General features: G+C 41.4%; 1 protein-coding gene across 1 annotated transcript; it reads left to right on the forward strand.

The window, feature by feature from the left end:
• cotl1 (coactosin-like F-actin binding protein 1) lies at nt 1-27639 on the forward strand. Its single transcript, XM_078210599.1, has 4 exons — nt 1-360; nt 474-556; nt 2117-2274; nt 27137-27639. The coding sequence occupies exons 1-4, from the start codon at nt 284-286 to the stop codon at nt 27245-27247; spliced, it is 429 nt and encodes a 142-aa protein (XP_078066725.1). The 5' UTR covers nt 1-283; the 3' UTR covers nt 27248-27639.

Genomic DNA, 27639 nt, shown 5'->3' on the forward strand with positions numbered 1-27639 from the left:
GCCCAGAGCCGGTAAAAAGGGGCTGAAATGCATCCGCTAAAGCTGCTGTCATTTATCTGCAGCCTCATAGCGGGTGCTTCCTAACCTATGTCTGATACCTCTTATTAGATATCGTGGAGCCTTGCAATCCAACCTGAAATCAAGCACCAACTGCAACCCTCCGGCCAGCTGCAGAAGCTTATTTTATTTTCTGGTCTTTTGTTTATCCTATTAGCCCAATTTGATACTCGGGAGCAGGGATTTATTGTACAGAAGTTCGCCAGCTGATTCACCTATCGCTCAAATGGCCACGAAGATTGATAAAGAGGCGTGCAGAGAATCGTATAACCTGGTCCGGGATGATAGCAGCGATATCAACTGGTTTGTTTAAGCTCAAATCGTCCACTTTCTTATAATTAAGACAACTTCGACCTTATTTTAGATCTTAACTGTATATACATTGTGTGCGTGTGTCTCTTTCTCTCCTTTTCCAGGGTTATCTTTAAATACAATGGAAACCTTATTGTTCCCGATTCACAAGGCACAGATTACGAGGAATTTAAACTTCAATGCACAAGTAAGATTTGGGGCTTCTGTGACTGTGTTTTTGTTTGATGTGTACAGCATCTATATAGTGGAAGGAAGGAATCTGCCTTGCCAAACCCCATATACAGCACCTCCCCCCCCCCCCCCCCCATTCCCTCCCCTGCATTGTGAGAGATCACTTCGTTATGTGATGATACCTCGCTGGAAGGGTGCAAGCTAGCCGTGTTTAGACTGCATCTGGAGTACTGCATTCCCTGTAGAAAGTCTCCTGGTTGTCGATATATTGCGATGGATCAAATCGATGGCTCACTTTTTTCCCCCGCAATATTAATCCAGCCAAAGGAAACTTGACTATTTAATTAGGTTATACTTCACCTTTTAACATACCTTTTTTTGGGGGGCGGGTGGGAGGTGAGTTGGCACGACCCTTTAGCTACAAGATTGATAGTCCTGTAACCCAGTATTTTAAAAGCGATTTGTCATGTAACCAACTGCGAGTTGCAAACGATTCATTTAATCGTAACCACAAATTTTCACAATTATTTTCTAATTTGAAAGATAACCCACTGCCACGCCAATGGGAAAAATATATATCAGCAGAAATGTATATTTATTGTAAAATCTCTCTCTTTCCCACCCCCAACATGTCGTGTTGCCAGCTTAATGCTTGCGATAAAATGTAACTTTTAAGGTGTGGCACTCAACTGGGAAACTGTTCACAGCTTACTTTTGGTTCCCCATTCCTGTAAATACTAAACGTCGCCCCTCGCTCTCGTATCTGGCTAAGATTTAAAGGGGAAAAATGTCCAACAGATTAAAACATCTGGCTTTCAAGCTACCCATTCCGAAGTGTGGATTTTAGCACTTGACTGGCTGTCAGTCTAAAATGCTTTAGCTGCAGTGTACTGCAAACGTTAGTCAGGGTTTGACTGTTGTCCTTGGCCAACTTCAATCACCTAAAGAAGGGAACCATTTTGTTTTTAAAAGAAAACTTTGGGGCTGTTTTTGATAAAAGCATTCATGCCAACCATATTTGTATTTGAGATTCAGGGTGGATGCATTCCCACTCTTTGGAAGAACTGACGTGTCGGTTTTAAATCTTCCTCTTGTACCAAAAGTCGGTTGTGATGTTTAAATTTTGGATTTTGATTATTTGCTTGTGCATGGTTTTCCTTGTGTTTTACCCGTCAGGAGAAAAGGCAAGGTGGTGCTGTTGCTTTTTGTGCCAGAGGTGAGTCAGAACAAAAGCCCAGTTTCTTCTCCCTCTCAGGCATTGGCCCATGTGCTCAATGCCCTACCAGTGTTGCACATTGACCCTCTGCGTTGCTCCTAGCTTGAACTTGTCATATACTAATTTTAATACTTCACCTCCTCAGTTTAAAAGACTCCTGCCTTTACTTTGGTCATTAATTGAAATAATTACCTTGTATTTGGGTCAGAAACAATGGTATATTAGTGACCAAATCTCACCTTTTTCTAAAAAATGTAGGCGCTGGAAATCTAAAGCTGAGCTAGAAATCTAGCCTTGTTGATGCTGAGTGACCCAAGTGGTTATGTTCAAAATTTAATTTACTGCCATTCTTTTTGGCAGATGACCGTATATTATTTGGGTTTCATCGAATCATCACTGGGGACGCCATGAGCAAACGTGCCAAGTTTGCTCTGATCACCTGGATTGGAGATGGAGTCACTGTCTTGCAGAGAGCCAAAGTCAGCACTGATAAAAGTTTGGTAAAGGAAGTAGTACAGGTAGGTCATTAATCAACCAAATGTTGTGGTCACAATTGGAGAGATTATTAATTAGCGTAGCTAATGCTTTTAGTTAGTTTCCAGTTTTAAAAAAAAAAATTGCTTTGTTCAAAGTCATGCTTATGCCAGAATCTGATAGGGCTTTGCAAGCTGCCTTCATAATGCAAATATATTGACAATGCTCTAACATTTGTAGTTGCCAGGAAAGAATTGATTGTGAAATATTCTGCAGTTGTGTTTACAATAAAAATATTAGGGATTTGCTAAGGAATAGCCCAATAAATTATTTGGACTATTCCAATACAGCTGCACTCTACTGTTTTGCCAAACTGTCTCTTCCTACTTTGGGGATGACGATGGAACTTAACACATATATAATGTACGATCATTATATTGCATCTAAAACCCACTGACCTCACCATGGGTATAATAAGCATGTTGATCAAGTCAAACATTTTGAATAGCTTGCAAATCTTGGTTCCAGCCAATCAATTTGCTTGATTCCTTCGATTTTAAAATTGAAGCTGTTCAGTAAGCTGTTGTTATAAATATGGGGTGAGGTGATTTGTGAGGGATATATTCTCACTTGTAATATATAGCCTGGATGCTCCGCATTGGAAGTAAATAAATCACTTGGCTAATAAATACTGTACAGCTTGCTTCAAAAATCATATCTTTAATTATGAATGGAGTTTAATATTTTGTGATTCATGACAGCCTGCGGGTTAAGGGCACCTATAGTGAATCTTTTATTTAAAAAAAAGAAGCCTTCTGTCGTGTTGCTCATCCTCCGCTGTAGAAGCGTTGTTATGATTTAGGCTTTCTCCCAACACTGCACTAGTATCATGGAAGAAAGGCAGTTTCCATTAGCAGACAGTCTCCAATGAATCAGAACCTGCTCCCTTGTGCATCTTGTGTGTGGGATAGCATGCCACAGGAATAATAATTAGCTTTCATTATAATGTAACCCACTGGAGGTAGAAATAGAATGTTTATCACTTCGTCTTATATACTTATTAACACAAATAGATTTTTTTTTAAAGTAACATGGTTGCATGGAAGCAGACACACCCAAGTTACTGATCATTTGCACTGAGAATTAATATATATCTTCAGAATACATTTATTGCACCATCTAATAATCTGAAAAATTGCTTTTGGAAATTGTCTTGTGTGGACTTCCAATTGCTATCCCATGCGTTAGCCCAAGAATTTATAGTGTGTATTACATAAACAGTACACCTAATGTGATTAAGAGTGTGTAGTACATGGTTGCCCAAGAAGGTTTTGAATAAAGAATTGTCAATTTATCAAAGAAAATAGCACTGACCACAAACATGTCTCATCATTTGAACAGTTTATCTATCACAAGAGCAGCTTAGTGATTTTAAACAAAAATTAGTATAGGTGGTGGAAAACTATTGCCCATTTAATTCCATACTTTTTATATTGGTTAGTCCACCCCCTCATTCTGCCCCCTCCCCTCCTGACTCAGTCATAGCATTAACTGAGATTCATGCATTGCATGTTCCCAGAGGTGGTCACCCCACAGCTTTTGTGTGCAGGGAGAGAGGGAATGGGTGACCTCTGGACAATTGAACTAGGTGCTCCAGGAGGCCCCCAAGTGCATCTCACACTCTAACCAGTATTGAGAGGGTTCTGATGGGGAGATATGGCTCCTCTGGGAAGTGCAATCCTCAAAGGAGTGGCTCAGCTACAAAGGGGCAGGAACAAGTGGGAAAACAGTAGTGTTATAGGAACGGACGGTCGTTTCTGTGGCTGTAGACATGTTTTCCAGAATGGTGTTGCTTGCCCATGCAACCCCCACCACCGCCCCTCCCAACCCCAGTGCTAGGGGCAACGATGTTGCCAAGCACTTGCAGAATATCTTGAGGGGAAGGCTGTGGCTCATGTTGACACCAATGACATAGGTGGAGGTCCTGCAAGCAGATCTTGGGAATCTAGGAAAAGCACTAACAGGATCTTCAAGGTAGCAATCCAGATTGCTCCTGGTGTCGTGTGCTAGCGAGTGTAGAAGTAGGAGGATGGAGCAGATAAATGAGGCTGGAGAGATGGTACAGAAGGAATGGTTTTTGATTCCTGGGACATGGTGATTGGTTCTGAGAAGGTGAGACTTCACTGTTGCTGGGAACAAATCCCGTAGAATGGATCGCTAGTGTTGTTAGCAAGTGTTTAAACTAATTTTTCAGCGAAGTAGGGACCAGGATATAATATTAGAAAGGAGAGATGAGGTGTACAAAAGATTGGAAGAGATAAGTGCAATGAGTGAGAAATGGAAGTCAAACCAGTGCATGTATGGAAATGCACAAAGTGATAAATAAGGTTGGTGAGCTGAAGGCAAAGATGGCCACATGGGAATATGACGTTACAGTCGTAACAGAAACCTGGCTCAAAATGACATGACTGGATACTAAATATTCCTGGGTACGAAGTACTCAGGGAAGATAGGGATATAGGGCGGCACGGTAGCACAGTGGTTAGCACTGCTGCTTCACAGCTCCAGGGTCCCGGGTTCGATTCCCGGCTCGGGTCACTGTCTGTGTGGAGTTTGCACATTCTCCTCGTGTCTGCGTGGGTTTCCTCCGGGTGCTCCGGTTTCCTCCCACAGTCCAAAGATGTGCGGGTTAGGTTGATTGGCCAGGTTAAAAAAAAAAATTGCCCCTTAGAGTCCTGGGATGTGTAGGCTAGAGGGATTAGCGGGTAAATATGTGGGGGTAGGGCCTGGGTGGGATTGTGGTCGGTGCAGACTCGATGGGCCGAATGGCCTCCTTCTGCACTGTAGGGTTTCTATGAATGAATGAAGGAGGAGGTGGGTGGCATGGTGGCACAGTGGTTAGCACCGCTGCCTCACAGCACCAGGGACCTGGGTTCGATTCCCAGCTTGGGTCACTGTTGGTGAGGAGTTTGCACATTCTCCCTGTGTCTGCATGGGTTTCCTCCAGGTGCTCCGGTTTCCTCCCACAGTCCAAAGATGTGCGGGTTAGGTGCATTGGCCATGCTAAATTGCCTCTTATTGTCAGGGGGACTGGCTAGGGTAAATGCATGGGGTTATGGGGATAGGGCCTGGGTGGGATTGTGGTCAGTGCAGACTTGATGGGCCAAATGGCCTCCTTCTGCACTGTAGGATTCTATGATTCTATGTTGGCGAAGTGGTAATGTCACTGGACTAGTCTAATAGCCTTGGGACATGGTTTCAAATCCCACCATGACAAGACTGGAATTTAAATTAAATTACAAGCTGGTCTCCTTAATGGTGAAAGCTATTGTATATTGTTGTAAAAACCCATATGGTTCACTAATGTCCTTTTGGGGAAAGAGATCTGCCATCCTTGCCCTCCCATGTGACTCCAGACCCACAGCAATGTGGTTGACTCTTAACTGCCTTCTGAAATTGCCTAGCAAGCCAATCAGTTCAAAGGCAACTCCAGGTTGTGTAACAGAGGGCAGTGGAGAGGAAGAGTTTATGAAGTGTGCGCAGGAGAATTTCCTTTGGTGTATTTCTGGCCCAATGAGGAAGTAGTCATTGCTGGATCTGGTTCCTGAGGTGAAGTGGATCAGTCGGGGAGCATCTGGGGACAGCAATCGAAGTACCGTGAGGTTTAAGTTAGTTGTGGAAAACACAAGGAGCAATCAAGAGTGAAAACTTTTAATTGGAGGGAGGCCAACTTTGGATGGTAGGTATTCAAAAATATATTGAGGGAAGTCAGGGTTGAAATTGTGGAGACACTAGCCATAATCCTCAGGTACACGGTGGTGCCAGAGGATTGGAGAATTACAAATATTATACCCTTGTCCAAAAAAAAACACAGCAAAAACAGACCAGTCAATTAACTGTAATGGCGGGAAAGCTTTTGGAAACAAGTCAGGGCGAAATTAATGGTTACAAGTATGGATTAAATAAGGAAAGCCAGCAGAGATTTGTTAAAAGGCAAATCATGTTTAACTAACTCGATCTGAGTTTTTGATGAGGTAACAGAGGGTTGATCAGGATAATGGGGTTGTTGGGGTATATACGAACTTTCCAAAAGTATTTGATAAAATGTCGCACAAAAGCTTTGCATTGGAATAAAAGGGATGATGGCAGCATGTATATCAAGAATAGTGGTGAATGGTTGTTAGGATATGCAGTGTGGTTTTAGAGGTCAATAATTGGGATGTACAGGGAGCCATTTTAAAACTAGCATATGACAACTTGGACTAATTGTGAACTGAGATAAATGTCGAGAGCACGAGACAGTCTAATGGAATGAATGGACATATGAAATTTAATGTAGAGAAATGTGATATGATACATTTTGGTAGGAAGGCAGGCATGATGTAACATAAAAGGTATAATTCTACTAAGGATGTAGAAATGGAGAGACTGGGGTACATGAACATGAGTCACTGAAGGAGGCAGGGCATGCTGAGAAAGTGATTAAAAAGCTATTTGGATTCTGGGCTTTGTCGATAGCAACATTGGTTACAAAGGAAGGAAGTTACGATCAACCTTTTTTTTAAACATCGGTTTGGCCTCAACTGCAACATTGTGACTAATTCTTGATGCCACACGTTAGGAAGGGAATGACAGCTTTAAGAGAGGGTACAGATGAGATTTGAGTGGTTTTGGGGATGTGGAGCCATTGTTAGTTGTATAGATTGGAGAAGCTGAGGTTGTTCTCCTTGGAGAAGAGCGATTTGTGGGGGGGGGGGGGTTTGATATTCAAAATTATGAAGGGGCTATACAGTATGAGAGAACCTGCTCCCATTGGCAGAAAGGACAAGAACGAGAGGACTTTGATTTGAGGTGCTAGGCAAAAGAACCAAAAATGTACCAGGAGAACCTATTAATGCAGTGGGTGTTTAGAGTTAGAATGCACTGCCTGAGGGGGTGTGGTGGAGGCAGATTCAATCATTGCTTTCAAAATGGAATTGATCACCTGAAGGGGAAGAAGGTGTAGGGTAAAGGCAGGGAATAGAACTTGTAGAGAGGTGACACAGGCCCAAATAACATCCTCCTACACTTTAAATATTCTGTGATTTGTAACGCATTGCGTGTTTTTGGACATGAACAAAGTCTACATGATGTGACTTGAATTTAGCTATAATCTCATACTTGATTAATGCCAACAATTCAAACCATTCCCTGTATTTGATTTGGGAACTTTTAAATAAATGGTGATTTTTTTTTTCCAAAGGCATTTGCAGTCCCACTAATATACAGAGCAACAATATGCCATTGCCTTGCAAGCAGTTTCTGTCTCACTGTAAATATGGGCAAAATCTGGTCACACTCTTGATATGAACAAAGGAAAGCTTATTCTGAGAGACAGCTAGTTGAAGTCAATTGGCTTGGGCTTTGTGCTCTTTATCTAATGGTTTTAAAATAAATTTTTAATTTGATGTGAGTCTTCTCCTTCAGGGCTGGGGCAGGTACAGATCAAAGAGAGTCACTCCAACAGCCCATCCCCTCCCCCCTACTTTCCCTTTTCTCCTCACGAATAAACTGCATGTATATAAGGGGAACATGCTATGCTTCCTGTAATTTTGTGCAAGGGCTGCCTAGTTGGTGTTCAGAAGGGAGAGGAAGAATCTTCCTTTTAAATTATGCTCAACAAGAGAAGGCTTTTATTTCTTAAAAGGAAAATTCCTGCATTCTGGGCAGCATTGAGTTGTTACCACTCAGAGCCTCTGGTAGGCCTCAGTCTGAGAGCTCCGCTCCCTTTAGTTATTTCTTATTCTCCTTCCCTGTTGTGCAAATGATTATGATGCTGCAAAGTTGGATGATTCCTGAGGACATCTCGGCTCCTGGGAGATGTCTCTGGCAAGTGCAAGTCTTAACTTGGCTTCCTCCTTGTCCCAGAGATGTCTCCTGTATAATTTGGGTAGCCGCTGATTTGTTCTCCATTATTCATAATGTATATTTTATTTGTTAGTGTCACAAGTAGGCTTGCATTAACACTGCAATGAAGTTACTGTGAAAATCCCCTAGTTGCCACACTCGCCTGTTCGGGTACATTGAGGGAAAATTTTGCATGTCCAATTCACATAACCAGCATGTCTTTCGGACTGTGGGAGGAAACTGGAGCACCCAGAGGAAACCCACGTAGACACAGGAAGAATGTGCAGAGTCTGCACAGCTAGTGACCCAAGCCGGGAATCGAACCCAGGTCCCTGGTGCTGTGAGGCAGCAGTGCTAACCACTGTGCCACCATGCTGCCCCATGAAGACATTGGTTGAATTGTACATTCCCCTGCTGCCTTCATGGTGAAAATTGAGGCTTGAATTTACGAATAAGTGTGGCAGCTGGAATTTTAACGAAGATTGGTACTCTACTGCAGTATCTTTGTGCTCAGCAGTCAACCTTATCTGATAAATCCTCTGCCGATTAGCAATTATTGTTTTCCTAATTCCAACTTTCTTTAAATTTAGAAATACAGATTAAGAATGACTTTGTATGTTTTCCAAGGTTTATTGCCAATTTTATTCATTTAACTCTCCCTGCATTTTCTCTGCCCTTATTTGTGTACACACGGTGTACATATTGTGAACATAAGAACTAGGAGCAGGAGTCGGCCATCTGGCTCCTCGAGCCTGCTCCGCCATTCAATAAGATCATGGCTGATCTTTTTGTGGACTCAGCTCCACTTACCTGCCTGCTCACCATAACCCTTAATTCCTTTACTGTTCAAAAATTTATCTATCCTTGCCTTAAAAACATTCAATGAGGTAGCCTCAACTGCTTCACTGGGCAGGGAATTCCACAGATTCACAACCCTTTGTGTGAAGAAGTTCCTCCTCAACTCAGTCCTAAATCTGCTTCCCCTTATTTTGAGGCTATGCCCCCTAGTTCTAGTTTCACCCGCCAGTGGAAACAACTTCCCTGCTTCTATCTTATCTATTCCCTTCATAATCTTATGTTTCTATAAGATTTCCCCTCATTCTTCTGAATTCCAGTGAGTATAGCCCCAGTCTACTCAGTCTCTCCTCATAAGCCAACCCTCTCAACTCCGGAATCAACCTAGTGAATCTCCTCTGTACCCCCTCCAGTGCCAGTATATCCTTTCTCAAGTAAGGAGACCAAAACTGTACACAGTACTCCAGGTGTGGCAACATAATCTCTCTGTTTTTAAACTCCATCCCTCTCGCAATGAAGGACAAAATTCCATTTGCTGCCTTAATTACCTGCTGCACCTGCAAACCAACTCCTTGAGATTCCTGCACAAGGACACCCAGGTCCCTCTGCACAGCAGCATGTTGCAATTTTTTACCATTTAAATAATAGTCCATTTTGCTGTTATTCCTACCAAAATGGATGACCCTCACATTTACCAACATTGTACTCCATCTGCCAGACCCTCGCCCACTCACTTAGGTTATCTATATCCCTTTGCAGACTTTCAGCGTCCTCTGCACACTTTGCTCTTCCTCCCGTCTTGGTGTCGTCTGCGAATTTTGGCACACTACACTTGGTCCCCAACTCCAAATTATCTATGTAAATCGTAAAGAATTGCGGTCCCAACACTGATCCCTGAGGCCAACCACTAGTCACCACCAGTATAGTATTCACAAAGAACAAAGCCAAAATAGTTTTCTTAGGTCATTTATCTCATTACAGTTTCTGAAAATTGTATTGATTGCAGTTCAAAATTACTTCACTGATTTGATAAATGCAAGTTTTTTTTCTCTTCCCATGCATCTTAAAATCAATGACTCGCACATCCAATGAAACTTAAATCACAGGGGGCCTTTTAATACTGGTGTATGACTAGCTCACCTACTTGGTATCACATCATAGTAATCTAGCATACATAAGTCATAATGTGTCTTATAGTCCCATTCTGCTTGACTAGATCATCTAAACATTTATCACTTTGTCTGACGAAACTTTGGATATATAATCTAAAGTCTGAGTTTTGCAGCACAGAGAGGCCCTTTGGCCCATTGTTTCTGTGCCAGCCGTCAAACCTATCCATTCTAATCCCATTTTCCTGCACTTGGCCCATAGCCTTGTATGCTGTGGTGTTTCCAGTGCTGATCTAAATATGAACATTATTTTGAGGGTTCCCACCTCTACCACCTTTGCAGGCAGTGAGTTCCGGGTTTCCACCATCCACTGAGTGAAAAAGCAGTTCCCCAAACCCCTCTAAATCTCCTGCTCCTTACCTTAAATCTATGCCCCCCCCTAGTTATTGTCGCCTCCTGCTAAGGAGAAAAAGTTTCTTCTTTTCTATGTCCCTCATAATTTTGTACACCTCAATCAGGTCCCCCTTCAGCCTTCTCGACTCTAATGAAATCAAGCCTGGCCTAGTCAGCTTCTCTTCATAGTTGAAATGCTCCAAACCAGGCAACATCCTGCCGAATCTCCTCTGCATCCTTTCCAGTGCAGTCACATCTTTCCTATAGTGTGGCAATCATAACTGCACACACACTACTAAAGCTGTGGCCTAATGAGTGTTTTATATAGCCCCATCATAAACCCCCTGCTCTTATATTCTATGCCTTGGGTTAATAAGAGCAAGTATCCCATATGCCGCCTTATCTACTTATCCTCTTGCCTTCAACGATTTTTGGACATGCACCACGAGGTCCCTCTGGTCTTCTGCACTCCCCAGCATCCTACCTACCATTCATTACTACTACTAATAGGTTGAATCCGTGTGTTTGTCCTTGTCTTCCAGACCAGGCACCTGAAGGTGACGAAGTGATCTGTTTGGGTGACTTTAATTTTCAAGTAATTCAGTAGCATAATGTGATGTGCACTGTGCAGCTAAAATATTTGTTGAAATAAGACTCTGGGACATATGAGGAAACCAGAGTAATTGTTTAATAGAGATAGGCTTGCTATCAAAAAAATAACTTAGTATCAAACTTGCATATGGGGAATCGCCAATGAAAGCACTAATCCTTGTAAGGTTTCAGTTAGTTAATGGAACTGAAAATCACAGAGAATTCTGGATTTTAAAATGGCCAAGTTCAGTAAGATAGCAGAATATTTTAAATGGTTCAGCTGATTAACCCTGCTGAATGGGGGAGGTGATGTCTGAATATACAAAGCATATGTTTAAAGAGCAAATTAAAACATACAGAAGACATGTATGCTCTTAAGAGAAGGACGCTTGGCAATAATAAGCCAAGGTCATACACTGAAGACAAGTAAGACTTTTTGAAATGATTTCATAAATTAAAAGTGGATAATTCTCAGGAACATTGGGCAACTGTAAAGCTATATCAGCTAAACAATTATTAGAAGAGGATAGTAGACAAATTGTAGCAGCAATTGGAAAATCATTAAACAAGAGTAATAAAATATGTAGTACTTTTTTAGCTACTGAAAGATTCTTTTGGACAATGGCTGAGTACCTTGTCTTCAAGAATAAAGACTGATGCAAGTTATGCTGTCAACTGTAAAATGATTAACAAAATAGAAGAGAATGATATCTTGCAAGAATAAGGAGTGCTGGCCTAGAGATGCACCCAAGAAAATTATCCCAAGGAAAGGGATCGATTCTTTGCGAACCTTGCATCTTTAATAGCTTGTTAAGCCCTGTATCTTTAATAGCTTGTTGAGCCCTATATCTTCAATAGCTTGTTGAAGTCAGGACTCATCTCAATGGAATGGTAGGATCTCGATATATAGTTATAGAACCGGTAACTATAACTTCAGGAATGGGTAACCTTTTTTTCAGCATCTTCTCGAGATGTCCTACGTGCCCACTTGAATATAGATAGCATCTGGAAAAGGAAGTTATAAATGGCAAATTAGTGGGTGAGGCCAATCAAGATGCCATTGTTGGCCTGGACTTTCAGAATTTTGATTTGATTTATTATTGTCACGTGTATTAACATACTGTGAAAAGTATTGTTTCATGCGCGCTATACAGACAAAGCATATTGTTCATAGAGAAGGAAACGAGAGAGTGCAGAATGTAGTGTTACAGTCATAGCTAGGGTGTAGAGAAAGACCAACTTAATGCAAGGTGGGTCTGTTCAAAAGTCTGATGGCAGCAGGGAAGAAGCTGTTCTTGAGTCAGTTGGTACGTGACCTCAGACTTTTGTATCTTTTTCCCGACGGAAGAAGGTGGAAGAGAGAATGTCTAGGGTGCACGGGGCCCTTAATTATGCTGGCTGCTTTTCCAAGGCAGCGGGAATTGTAGACTGTTAATGGATGGGAGGCTGATTTACGTTTTTTGGTTTAATGTTTTAAGTTTCATTTGTGATTTATTTTTGTTTCTGGCAGTTCTCATTTAAGGGGTTCTCATTTTATTTTATCCCTCAGTTTATTTAATTTCATTTAATTGTTTAACTCAAAAAAGAGTTTGGGGACATTAATCAGTGTTTGTTAAATGTTGTTTACCTCTGGAAAGTGTAGTGTTATGCGTGTGGGCAGGTCTAAATATACATCCAATCTGCAGGGAACAGAATTGAAACTAATGGTGAAGGAAAACACAGACAAAAGAGCTGAATCCATGATGAGAATGTGATTGTCTTTGACATCAAGGTGACGTTTGATCAAATGTGGCATCAAGGAAGTCTTGGCAAAATTGAAGTAAATGGGAATCGGAGAGAAAACTCTCCAAAGATGGAGTCAAACCTTTCGCAAAGGAAGATGATTGTGGTTGTTGGCAGTCAATCATCTCAGCTCCAGGATATCATTGCAGAAGTTCCTCAGAGTAGTGTCTTAGACCCAACCATCTTCAGCCCCTTCATCAATGACCTGCCCTCCATTATAAAGTCTGACATTAATGTTCAGCACCATTTGCGATTCCTCAGAGTCCAATTCCACATGCAGCAAGACTTTATTCGGGCCAGAGCTGAGAAGTAACCAGTAACATTTGCACCATATAAATGTCAGGCCAGGGCCATCTAAAGTAAGAGAGAATCTAATCACCGCCCCTTGACATTCAATGGTATTACCATTGCTGAATCCCCACCCCAATATCCTGGAAGTTACTATTGAGCTGGAACTTAACTGGACCAACCATATAAATACCATGGTTACAAGAGCAGATCAGAGGCTGGAAATTCTGAAGAGTAATTCGTGTTTGTAGATGGTGGACAGGCGGTGAGTCCGGACTGTGATGGAATGCCCTCCACTTTCCTGGATGAGTGCAGCTCCAATAACACTCAGAAGCTTGATACCATCCAGGACAAATCAATCCAAGAGATTGGCACCCTATCCACCACTTTCAACATGTTCTCCCTCCACCACCATTGTAGAATATGGGTGACAAGCCAAGCGAATGTTGGAATAGAGAGTGTTGATGTATCAAAGGCATGAATGAGGGCTTCTATAGCAGGTGAACTGAGACGGGGCAAAACCAGGCAATGTTACAGAGGTGGAAACAGGTGTGATGGCAGGAACATTAGGTTAGGAGCTCTTTTGGGGTCTTGCATGACACCCAAGGTTTTGAACAGCTAATCTCAGACTGTTACCAGGGAATGGGATAGAGTTGCTAGTTAGGAACAGAGGTTGGAGCGGAGACTGAAAATCTCAGTAGCTTCAGTCTTCCCAATTTTACTTAGACATCAGCACTGTGAGCAGAAAATTCCCCCGATACTATAGCAACAACGGAAGAGTAAGGAGAGGTGATGATCGTCAAGTAAAACTGGGTACTTCAAATAATGTTGCCAAGGGACAGCATGTAGTTGAGGAATAGGAGAGAGTCATTGATAGATCCTTGGGGAATATTGAAGGCAACCAAGCAGGAAGGAGAGTCATTGCATGTTATTCCCTGTCTATGACTAGTTAGATAAAAATGGAATTGGATGAGTGCAGCTCAGCTGGATGATGGTGGAAAGGCATTGGAGAAAAATGGTGTGGTCAACTGTTTGAGGTTGCAGACAAGCCAAGAAGAGCAAGTAGGGAAAGTTTACCACAGCAACATGGAATGTAATTTGTGATTTTTGACGAGAGCTGACTTTGGTACTGTGGCAGGGGCTGTAACCTCCTTGCAGGGGTTGAAGCATGGGGTTCTGGGAAAAATAGGCAACAATACAGTCAAGGACATCCTTATGGCAGTGGAGGCATTACATTGACCCATCAGTGATAGGACATAATTACAGCATGAGAGGTTTTTGTAGGTGTTAGTGTGAATATAAAAATTTATATTAAGGAAGAATTAGTGAGAGTGGAAATAAGATTGATGAATGGTTTGCATGCTGCGGGAAGGAGGGGTTTAGATTCTTAGCAAATTGGGACCAGTTCTGGGGCAGGAGGCATCTATTCAGAAGGGACATGTCACACCTCAACAGTACTGGGACTAAGTGTCCTCACAGCAGGGTTCACCAAGTGTGATTTGTGGAGGATTTAAACTAAATTGGTAGGGGCTTAGGATGGGCACCAGCATATAGAAATAGAACAAAAAACTAAGTTGCATAAAGGAGCGAATATTGCACAGTGTTAAAGAAGGAAACAGTGATATTAGATAGGAGCAGCTCAAAGTTTTAAAAGTTCCTTTTATTAGTGTCACAAGTAGGCTTACATTAACAGTGCAATGAAGTTGCTGTGGAAATCCCCTAGTCGCCACACTCCGGTGCCTGTTCGGGTACACTGACGGAGAATTTATCATGGTCAATGCACCTAACCCGCACATCTTTTGGACTGTGGGAGGAAACCAGAGCACCCGAAGGAAACGCGCGCTCACTCGGAGAGTGTGTAAACTCCGCACCGACTGTGACCCAAGCTAGGAATCGAACCCGGATCCTTGGCGCTGTGAGGTGCAGTGCTAACCACTGTGCCACCCCATCAAGAAGAACTCTGAGGATTACAGAGCTTTATAATGCATGTATCTAAAAATGCAAAGTGGATGAATGAGGCCGGTGAGCCACATGGGTAAATAGCCATGTGGAATATGTGGCAATAACAATATTGTGGCTTGAAATTGGTGAGTACTGTCTAATATTCAAGGGTACAATGTGATTAAAAGGTAGAAGGAAAAAGAGAGGTGGAGTTATCAGTACTCATTAGGGAAAATGTGGTGTTCAACAGTTAAGGATGTCCTTGGAGGGGGCAAAGACAGAATCTGTTTGGTTAGAGCTGAGAAGCAAAAAGGGTTTGATCACCGTCCTGGGGATATTCTATAATCCTCCAATAGATAGAGGAGAAAATGTGCAAGAACTATAGTGATGATATTGGTAAGCTTTACTGATTGTGATATGTTGGGAGTGAAGGGGGAGGAAGTTCTGAAATGTGTTTCAAGAGAACTTCCTTGATCTGGGCCTAACCAGGAAGGAGACATGGCCCATCATTTTTCCCTGTACCATATCCAGCTAAGTGTATCAAATATCTGTTTGGAAACAATTGAACTTGTGGTCATCGTATCATAAGATTTAGATTAGCAATGAAGAATAGCAAGGAACAATCTAAAGTAGAACTTCCTAATTGGGGCGGCACAGTGGTTAGCACTGCTGCCTCACAGCGCCCGGGACCCAGGTTCAATTATGGTCTTGGGTGACTGTGTGGAGTTTGCACGTTCTCGCCATGTCTGAGTGGATTTCCTCTGGGTGCTCTGGTTTCCTCCCACAGTCCAAAGGTGTTCAGGTTAGGTGGATTAACCATGTTAAATTGCCCATCTGTATCGGGGGACTAGCAGGGAAAATACATGGAGTTACAGATACAGGGCCTTGATGGGATTGTTGTTGGTGCAGTGCCAAAGAGCCCCCTTCTGCACTGTAGGGATTCTATGATCTATTATAATTGGAAGAAAGCTAATTTCAATGATATGAGCAAGCCGGGGTAAAATGGAACCAAAGACTGACGAAACAATGGGTGATCTTCAGGTACGAGCTAGGCAGACCCCAACAAGGGAATCCATGCCAGGGCTCCTTGGATGATGAGCAAAATGGAGTATATTATGAAACAAAAAAAGAGGGTGCATGATTCATATTGCTTGATGAATTCAACCAAGATCCAGATCGGATATAATAAATTAAAAAGGAAAATGAGGGAAAAATGTGACTGACAAACATGAGAATAGAATGATCGTTAACATGAAGGTAACCCAAAAATCATCTTGCATATCAATAGTAAGAAGTGGAGTGAGGGCCTATTAGGAACAGATAGGATGATCTATGCTTGGAGGCACAGAGCAAGGTTAGAATATTAAAATCCATCATTTTGAAAGAGGATGCTGACAAAATATTAGGGAAATGGTGGAAGTAACAGGAGGTGAAACATTGATATGAAGGATGTATTGGAAAAACTGTCTGTGTTTAAGTGTCACCTAGTCCAGATGGCTTGCTTCCCAGGTCACTGGGGAAATGCCAGAGGATTGTAAAGTTACAAATGTGATGCCCTTATTCAAGAAAGGATGTTTGCAATGTTTGACTAATACAGGAAAATAATCAACAGGTTCTTGCAGAAGCTCGATTAATTTAGACCCAGCATGGATTTGAAACGGTGCTTGACTAATATAATTTTTTTTGATGAAGTAACATGATGTGGTTGAAGGAAATGCACTGGATGTTGCCGATATAGATTTTGAGAGCCTTTAGAAAGGTACCATGTAAAAGGCTGGTTAACAAAATTGGGGCTCATAGAAGGAACAATGTTAGTTTGGATTAATAAAAAAATTGTTTGACAACTGGAAACAGTTGTGATAAATGGTTGTTTTTCAGACTGGAGGATGTTGATGGTGATATTTCTCAGTCCTTGAAGCTTCTGCCTTTTTAGATAGAAATGACTTGGATATATTACAGTAAAATTTCAATTATCCGACAACACCAAACTTGGAGGTATGATTGAAAGTCAACTGCAGCAGGACATCAGCAAGAAGAGTGAACAGACAAGTAGCTGATGAAATGCAAAGGGATGTATTTTGGCAGAAGGATAGGGAGAGGCAATGTTGACTAAATGGCACAATTTTAAATCATGGACAGGGAGTGGGGGTTCATGTGCATTGCTCTTTTGAAGGTGGCAGAACATGTGGAGAAAGCTGTTAACAAAACATATGGGATCTTGCTCTTCATGAATAGAGCTATTAAGTACAAAAGCAGCAAAGTTACCTGACTCTGGTTAGAATTCTACGACAATATTGTGTCCAGTTCTGCACAACATTTCAGGGAGGATGTGAAGGTGCTTGAGGGTACAAAGGAGACTTATCAGAATGGTTCCAAGAGGCATTTTAGCTACAAGATTAAGTTGTAGAAGCTGGGCTGGCTCTCCGTGGGGGGAAAAGAGAGTAAGGAGAAATTTGATCAAGGTGGACAAAATGATGACTGATTTTTATAAGGTAGACAAAGAAAGGCTGTTCCTGTTAGCTGCTATTACAAAGACAAGGGGGCACAGATTTAGTTTTAGGTGAGATGTGAGGATGATCTTTGCACAGTGGATGGTAATGACCTGGAACCCTCGGCAAATGGGAGCGGTGGAACTGTAAAGGCTGAATGATTTCAAAAGGAAATTGGATCATTAAAAAAAAATATTTACAGGATGTGGGCATCACTGGCTAGGCCAGCATTCATTGCCCATCTGTAATTGCCCTTGAGAAGGTGGCAATTACCTTATTAAATGTCAAAGTTGCGGAGGTCAAAAATTCAGAGGGATCTAGTGCGTAAATAACAAAAGGGTTAGTATGTGAGGGGAATTGATTACAAAAGTAGTGAGGTTGTGCTTCAGTTGTACAGGGCATTGTTGAGATCACATGTGGAGTACTGTGCACGGCACTGGTCTCCTTATTTAAAGGAAGGATATGAATGTATTGGAAGCAGCTCAGGAAACGGTTTACTCGATTAGTACCTAAAATGGGAAGATTGTCCTATTGGGAAAAGTTGGACAGACTAGTCTTGTATCTGCTGGAGTTCAGATACCTTCTTGCACAGCTGCAGTCAATGTTGTAGGAACACCCACAATGCTGTTAAGACTGGAGTTCTAGGATTCTGATCCAGTGACAGTGAAAGGATGGCAATAAAGTTTCAACACAGTAAGAAGTCTCACAACACCAGGTTAAAGTCCAACAGGTTTATTTGCTACCAAATAAACCTGTTGGACTTTAACCTGGTGTTGTGAGACTTCTTACTGTGTTCACCCCAGTCCAACGCCGGCATCTCCACATAATAAAGTTTCAAGTCAGGATTGTGTATGGCTTGGAGAGAAGCTTCCAGGTGGTGATGTTCCCATTTATCAGCTGCCCCTGGCCTTCTGAAAGGTAGCGGCCTAGGTTTGGAAGGTGCTGTCGAAGTACACCTTGGATACTTGAGTGAAATAAACTTGCTGGACTACATGGATAGGATGGGTAAATAAGACTGATTGGATTGCTCTTCAGAGAGTGGACCTGGACTTGATGGGCCAAATCGTCTCTTGCGCTATTTCTGACAAAGTGGGTATTGAATTCTATTGTACACCTGGTGCAATTATCCTTCATGTTACAAACGTACACATGAATTAGGAGTAGGACACTTGGCCTCAAGCTTGCTCTGCCATTCAATTAGATCATGGCTGGTCTGACTGTAACCTTGACCCCACATTCCTGCTCACCAGATAAGCTTGTCAATCAATCCATCTAACTCTGCCTTAAAAATATTCAAAGGCTCTGCTACTGCTTTTTGAGGAAGATTTCCAAAGACTCTCAACCCTCAGAGAAAATTTCTCCTAATCTGTCCTAAATGGGTGACCCCTTATTTTTAAACAGTGACCACTAGTTTTAAATTCTCCCAACAGAGGAAACATCTTCTCCACATCCACCCTCTTACCCTTCTAAACTCCAGCAGTACAAGACTACCCTGTCCAACTTTTCCCAATAGGACAATCTTCCCATTTTAGGTACTAATCGAGTAAACCGTTTCCTGAGCTGCTTCCAATACATTCATATCCTTCCTTTAAATAAGGAGACCAGTGCCGTACACAGTACTCCACATGTGATCTCATCAATGCCCTGTACAACTGAAGCATAACCTCACTACTTTTGTAATCAATTCCCCTCACATACTAACCCTTTTGTTATTTACGCATTAGATCCCTCTGAATTTTTGACCTCCGCAACTTTTCGCCATTTAATATTAAACTTGTGTTTCTAAATGGAGAATTTCTAATTTTCTCAAAATATACTCTATTTGCCAGATCTTCGCCCATTTAATGTCCCTTTGTATCCTCATGTTCACTTCACATTTTTTACTTCCCTACCTATCTTTGTCATCAGTAAATTTAGCAACCACCTGGTCGCATCATCCGAATCACCTTGTAAAATTGTAAAAAGTTGAGTGCCCAGCCTTGATCCCTATGGCACATCACTTGTTACATCCTGCCAACCTGTCAAAAGCCCATTTATGCCAGTTCTGGCTAGGTAACAGGAAATGATTTTCTATCTATGCTAATATGTTACCCCCTGCCCCATGAGCTTTGAAATGTTTCTTCAGGGGAAGACTGCACTTGGTTGTAATGCCACGTATACAAAAATTGAACCTGTTTAGTCTAAATTTAGCTTTCACTTTTCAATTTTCTTGTCTTATTGCATTGCTTACCTTGAATTTGTATTGGTGGCTCAGGTCTCTAGCTCCGCCTTCTCAACCCAAGTGTTAAACCTCCCTCCTTGTTCCCATCCACCTGGGATTAGTTTTGACCTAAACTGAATAGTGGAATCTGATTCGGTGCATTGAGACCATAAGACATAGGAGCAGAATTAGGCCACTTGGCCCATTGAATCTACTCCACCATTCAATCATGACTGATATTTTTCTCATCCCCATTCTCCTGACTTTTCCCCATAACTGCTGATCCCCTTATTAATCGAGAACCTGTCTATCTCTGTCTTAAAGACACTCAATGACCTGGCCTCCACAGCCTTCTGCGGTAAAGAGTTCCACAGATTCACCACTCCCTGGCTAAAGAAATTCCTCCATGCCTCTAATTTAAAGGATCGTCCCTTTAGCCTTTTATCGTTCTTCAAAATGGAGATGCAACCATTTACAACTTTGTGCATTTGTGAACATTAAGTGATGTATGCAATTATTCTGGATCCCTGTCTTTCAATATTAAGTTCTAGTTACTGAATATTTATAATCTAAGTTGGTTACATGGAATTAGCTATGTCAGTAATTTTGAGTTCCATTTCACACAAACTTGAAACAGTTCCATGTTCATTTACTTGACATCAATTTGAAACCATATGATGCTTTCTTTTGACATTTCTTTTGACTTGCATAGCTGTAAGTCTTGAGAAATCTTTACTGAAGATCAGCTTCCAGAAGGTTTCCAAGTCCCGAGATGTGGTGGGAGGCTGGAGGAGGAAATAGAACTTGGCACTTTGGAAATCCTGAGGTGAACAGATTAGCGATGTAATAATCTAGTTCTCCACACACACTTCCTCAGCATCTGGGCAAATGAGTATTCACCATGATGGAGAGGAAAATCTAGGCCTCCAAGTCTAAATTCAAAGCCTTGGTCTATTATAGAGCAGCCCCTTGAGCAAAATCTCCATCACTAGTAAAAAGTATACACCTCTTTTATCAAGGTTTTTGTCTGATACAGTTTCAGTGTGGAAGTCATTTAGTGAAATATTTTGTTTTCTTGTGAAGATTTGAAAATAGAAATAAATGCTGTTTCTGTTAAAGCTGTTCTTGAAGAAACAATTTTTAGCAAACAAAATCATAAGTGAGCTGCTCCTTTTGTCAAAGTAAGCTATTGTGGATGACAAATTGGTGACGAAGGAAAGTGCAAACAATAATGTATAGGTCAACCAAGTAGAGGACTGGATAGGATGCACAGGTGGGCTAATGATGAGTGGCAAATTGAATTTAATGTGAGCAAGTGATGTGTACTGAAACTAGGGATATGTAATTGGGTCAGAGTCTCAATTAACTGGCTTCAACCTGGAAGCAGGATCGAGGGATATTGGGAGGATAGTTCACTAAACCAATAGTGCAACGTGTAGCAGGAATGGTAAGCAGATTTTGCGCTGTGTACCCACATGGATGAAACATAAATCCCAAAAGAAGATGAGCCTATTCAAGGCACTAGTACAGCCATTACTAAAAATGGTGTACATTTTTTATCAAATGTATTAAGCAGAAAATATCATACATGAAATTAAGTGGTATTTATTTTTAAATAGACAACCTAGCTTCAAGTAAGTGTGCTATTTGGAGGTTGAAAACCCTGGAATTGTTCACTGGGGAAGAGCAGGCTCAAGTTGATTCAAATCTTCAAGGTGAATTGAGCTTGCCAAGAAGTTGAGAACCAGGAAAGATGGCCTCCAGTTTGGAGGTGAGGTACAGATGGTTTAAATGTATTTACTTCACGAAGGGTAGTGAAGTAATGTAAGGAAGGAGTGGAGGCAAATTGCAGGGGGTGGGGGGAGAAGGGAAATAAAATCAGATGTTTTGAGAGGTGTTAGTTTTTGGAGTTTGCTAGGAGAGTCACCTCTGAACCTGCAAACTTTGTATTCCTCAGTGTAGCTAATTTTCTTACCTATATATTCTCCGGGCGGCATGGTAGCACAGTGGTTAGCACTGCTGCTTCACAGCTCCAGGGACCTGGGTTCAATTCCCGGCTTGGGTCACTGTCTGTGTGGAGTTTGCACATTCTCCTCGTGTCTGCATGGGTTTCCTCCGGGTGCTCCGGTTTCCTCCCAAAGTCCAAAGATGTGCGGGTTAGGTTGATTGGCTGTACTAAAATTGCCCCTTAGTGTCCTGAGATGCGTAGGTTAGAGGGATTAGCGGGTAGATATGGGGGTAGGGCCTGGGTGGGAATTGTGGTCGGTGCAGACTCGATGGGCCAAATGGCCTCTTTCTGCACTATAGGGTTTCTATGATGATCCTGCCTGGTGCCCCATAATGCTGCTACAATAGGTTGAAGAATATTGGTTGAAGTTGGCACAACTTGTGGGGCCGAAGGGCCTGTTTTGTGCTGTAGTTTTAGTTTTCTAATATGCTATTTTGTAAAGGCAGAAACATTGCAACTATGATTTGTGATCGTAACCAAAACAGGGCAGCATTCTGTATCGGGGATCCGCGACCTGCCATGGTGCCAACATGTGTGTTTGCAACTGATGAAAATAATTCATGTACTTCTTGGCTCAGTAAAATAAAGTTACATCAGAAAGTGTGTGGCACAGTGGTTAGCACTGCTGCCTCACAGCGCTAGGGTCACTGTCTGTGCAGAGTCTGCACATTCTCCCCGGGTGCTCTGGTTTCCTCCCACAGTCCAAAAGACATGCTGGTTAAATGCATTGGCCAAGCTAAATTCTCCCTCCGCGTACCCGAACAGGCACTGGAGTGTGGCGACTAGGGGATTTTCACAGTAATTTCATTGCAGTGTTAATGTGAGCCGAATTGTGACACTAATAAATAAACCTTAAACTTTTGAAACTTTAAATAAAAAGGGAAAGGGATAAGAGTACAAAGGACAAGAGTTAAAACTCCAATGACAATTAAAATATGAATTATTTCAACTCTGCATTTGTAAAAATGAGTTTTCAGTGTCAGTGAGATGGTTTAGCAAAGAGTCGGCACACCGTTAAAAAATTTGCGCAATTGCATGGATTTGTCTAAACTTTTTCTTGTGGGAAGGGCTGGAAATGAGATACTTGCATATGTATTTGATTGAGTCTCTGCGAGGCAACCATGTACAAAGCTTGTGAAGGAGCAGGTCAACATGGAAAACCGCGACAACATGTAATTGTGCATATGGAAAACTGCAAGTTACTGCCTGATTTGCTCCTTCACATTGAGTTGCTGTTGGAAAATCCAGGTCAATGTTCCTTGCAAGATCGCAGTACAATTTCTGTGCCTTTAGTCAATGAGAGGGTAATTACATTTGGATTCTTGGACCAATTAGAGGTCAGACTGGATATTTAAGGTCAGTCAGTCGATTTGAATATATCTTTATCGTAGTTTCTCCTATATTACAAAGTGTGACTGAAATAAAGAATCCCTACAGTGCAGAAGGAGGCCATTTGGCCCATCGAACCTGCATCGACAATAACCCCACCCAGCCCCATCCCCGTAACCCTTGCTAGTCCCCCTGACACTAAGGGGTAATTTAGCATGGCCAATCCACATAACCCACATACCTTTGGACTGTGGGAGGAAACCGGCGCACCTGGAGGAAACCCACGCAGACATGGGGAGAATGTGCAAACTCCACACAGACAGTGACCGAGACTGGAATGGAACCCGGGTCCCTGGCATTGTGAGGCAGCAGTGCTAACCACTGTGCCACCATGCTACCCTATTTATGTAACATTTGAAGCATGGTGGACACGTAAGCATGAAGGGATGGAAACAGGCTTAACGGTGTCTCCTGCCTGTTCCACCATTCGGCAAGATCATGGCTGATCTGATCTTGGCCTCAATTCTGCTTTCTTGCCTGTACAAATATCTTTATTGCATATAGTTCAAACTTGCATGAGTCACATTAAATAGAAATATTTTTTTCATGATGAGGTCTTAATTGTGGCATAATGACCCAATACCCTTATTAGTTTTATTCAAATATGTAATTTATTTAATGCTATTGAATAGTATTGGTGAAGTTTAAAATGCAATGTGCAGTTCAGGGTAATGTTATTTCGATAGCATTTTTTTTAACTTTCTACATGTTGCCAATCTAATTACTACCATCGCTTTTCGATATTTAATTTATAATTTTACTGTAATCTTACTTGTAGCTTGCGAAGGACAAATCAGACATTAACAACTTAAAGTAAATAAATATAGCAAGCAATAAAACTTGTTTCTTGAAACTTAAGTTGTGATCTGAGTATTGTATTTGGGTAGAGATCCTTTTTAAAACATAGGGTACATGTTTTGTGCTATAGAGGAACAATTTGTATTCATTGTACAGACTGAATTAACATGAATGTCAGGACTTGGTTAGCAAAAGGCAACCATTCTGGCTCTTACAATACCGCTTTTGTAACCAATAATAAATAGGTCTAAAAACAGATGGCCTGAATTTGTAAAAGACTGAACTTCAGTAAATACACTGCTGAAAACCCTTGTGCGAAATGCTAACACATTTAGTGCAAGTTTACTGCTTGGACTTTTGTCTCCAAACTTGGCGCATTCACAGATCATTATGACTGCAAGCTCCATGACCTAATACTTCATGACTCAACCTACACCAACATCACAACAACAGCAGCTTTAATGTATTAAAAAGTAATGATAAAGCTAAAATGTGATGCTGAGCCACGTAAGGAGGTATTGGGTCAAAAGCCTAGGTAAAGAGGTAGGTTTTAAGGAGCTTCTTTAAGGAGGAGAGGTTCCAGAGCCTGGGGCCTCAGCAACTGAAGGCAAAGCCAGCAAGGGTGAAATCTGTAAAATCAGGGATGCTCAAGGCCCGAAATAGTGTTGATACTTCACGGCGGGGAGGGTTGGAGGTGACTAGATAGAGAAGACATGGCCATGGAATGATAAATGAGGAAGGGAACTTTAAAATTGAAACATTGCTCAAGTGGCAGCCAATCTTTTCAAGCAATGTCTCAATGTAGATGAATATGGGTGTTGGGCGAACCGGGCTTGATAGACACGGACAGCAGAGTTTCGGCTGACTTTGCATTTATGGAGCATAGAATGTGGAAGAGCAAGGAGCTGCACTGGAATAGTCAAGTCTGGAGGTTTTTTTTTAAAAAAAGGCACGAATGAAGGTTTCAGCAGCAGATAGCTGAAACAGGGGCAATATTTTGGAGGTGTATCGTGATGGTATGTAAATAGGAGTTGGAAGCTCATCTCTGAGATCCAATGTGACATCCGAGATGTAGGCAGACTGGTTTAGTCTCCACTGTTTCCATGGAGAAGTTTGGAGCAAGGAAATTTATTTTGTGTATTGTGTACAATTAAGTAAAAGCACCATTCCTAAATCACTTCTCAACACTGTTTGGAACACCATGTTGATGTAAATGATCTGTCTTGGAACTGAGGCTTTGACAAAGGGTCATCTGGACTTGAAACCCTCATCAGCTCTTTTCTCTCACAGATGCTGCCAGACCTGCTGAGATTTTCCAGCATTTTCTCTCTTGGTTTCAGATTCCAGCATCCACAGTAATTTCTTTTTATCCTGTCTTGGAATTAATCCTGCTTCTCATTTAGTTCTGTTCACAACAGAATATAGCCACATATTTATTTTTGATTTTGGAGTGGCAACAGATTCCCATGAAAGGAAGCTATTCATTTGTGCACTGAAATATTTCTGCAGTTTGTGCTTGCAGAAGATATTCTACATATAACAGTATTTTTATCAAGTGAATTTGAGCTTTTCACATGGCAGCGGATGAAATAACCAATATTCAAGCTGCACTTTGAATGTAAAGTTATTCATTGCTCAGACACTACTAAGGAAATAAAGTTTTTAAAAAACATGAATTAAACTGGGGACGCTTACTGCCACTATACAATGGGTTGGTCAGGTGGGCAGAAGTGGCACTTAAGAAGGGCAAACAAACTAAGAGAATACACAAATGATGGGATACAGAAATGTGTAGAGAACAATGTACTGGTCTAAAATAACACAACTGTGCACTATCATAAAACATCGCTGATTCCCTTAAACAGTTTACCACTATAGGCCTGAATTTCGTAGAGACAAATTGCTTTCGGGGGAGGCCAATATAAATGATCCAATAACCTGGACAAAAACTCTTGGTTCCCAATGCTTTTTAGTATTATTGCCAAGTTAACGTGCAAGAATACCCGAGTGATATTGACCTTGTGAAGGTTCTACTTGTTTGCTAGGGTAATGCATTTTATAAAAAGGGTGAACTTTATACACTTTATAACATCCCAATTTAAATTTTTGTGCACGTAATCACTTCCATTTCCCAATGGTTTTGAAAGTGAAGCTATGTGTTAGTCGGAGTATAAATGGAATGACTTGGTTGAAAGAATAAATGACTCTGGATATTTTAATGAGGGATATGCGGTGAAGGGGGAATGGGGAATTAGCCATTCATACCCCTTTGGGAAGTGAACAGCAGATTCTATAGGAGTAGATAGTGCTTGCCATAAAATGAGTCATATGTGCCAAATTGGAGCATAAGCTGTGCACAGGAAAGTCGGAAAAATAATTGGATTTAGCAATATGGCCATCCTTGTCTAGATATGTATGTGTGTGGAGCATAAAATTAATATACCAGCAAACTTTTTTTTTTGAAACTCTGTTCTAGTAGTCACTAATGCACAAAGCATGTCATCATTTTTGATATGCAGCTTAAATATTTATAGAATTCTTTGTCCTTCATATCATATTTTCCTGATATCTGTTTGTGAAGTTGCTTTTGCAGGTTGGTTATTGGCTGTTCCAAATGCACATTTTTTTTCTTTAGAAATTCGCTTTTAATGTGCATGAAATTTTAGCTACAACTAATTAATTTGTGAAACATTCTTTTCATAGAGTCCTTGATTGATTGAGGTAATTTAATTCTACACCGGAATTTTAAGGGAGACAGTGATGTAATGGACTAGTAATCCAGAGACCCAGGGTAATGCTCTGGAGAGATGGGTTCAAATCCCCCCATAGCAGATGTTGAAATTTGAATTCAATAAAAATCTGGAATTAAAGGTCTAATGGTGTCCATGATATCATTGCCAAATGTTGCAAAGGCCTACCTGATTCACTAATGTCCTTTTTAGGGAGGGAAATCTGGAGTGACTCTAGACCCACAGCAATAAGATTGACTCTTAAATGCCCTCTGGAATGGCCTGGCTGCCACTTAGTTTTAGGGATGGACAGTAAAGACTGACCCAGCCAGTGATATCCACATCCCATGAACGAATATAAAAAATGAAATGGGAAATTTATGACAAGTTGACTTGTGCACCAGGATTATGAAATGCTTTGAAGTGTGGAGTGAATGTGTGCCATATGCTGTTTTGAAATCTTTAGTTTTGTTATTCACCAAGAGTCTTTTTTTTAAATGTCTTGTAGAACTTTGCTAAGGAGTTTGTCATCTGTGACCACCAAGAGTTGGCTGAGGAATACATCAAACAAGAACTAGAGAAAACTGGAGGAGCCAATTATGATGCACAACTTGAATGAAGTGTATGGGCAACATTCGATCTGCTGCTTGGCTATAGGATGTGGAGAAAATTGGATGGCCGTATAGTTGCATCTCTACCCACATCAACCCCAAGGGACTTGTAGTCACTCAGCTTCACGAATGCCCTCTTTAATTTAGTTTGGAGGTGCATGTAAGAGTCCACCGGCACAGTCAAAAGCTTTTCATCAATTTGTTGGTTTGCCTTTTCTTTGTTTAAATTGTGGTTGACATAAATATTTGTTCCCAATGGTCCCAGGAGAAGATCTCTTATTTTGTTTCAAATTTTTATATGCAAGTTTGCCAAGGCTCCTTGTTCTGGAAACATGTTAAGTGGTGGGCATGGGGGAAGGGGGACAGATGATGATGATGCATTCTCAAATAAATTTTTTTC

This window comes from Mustelus asterias, chromosome 4 (genome assembly GCF_964213995.1).
Source record: "Mustelus asterias chromosome 4, sMusAst1.hap1.1, whole genome shotgun sequence".
Classification (NCBI taxonomy): Eukaryota; Metazoa; Chordata; class Chondrichthyes; order Carcharhiniformes; family Triakidae; genus Mustelus; species Mustelus asterias.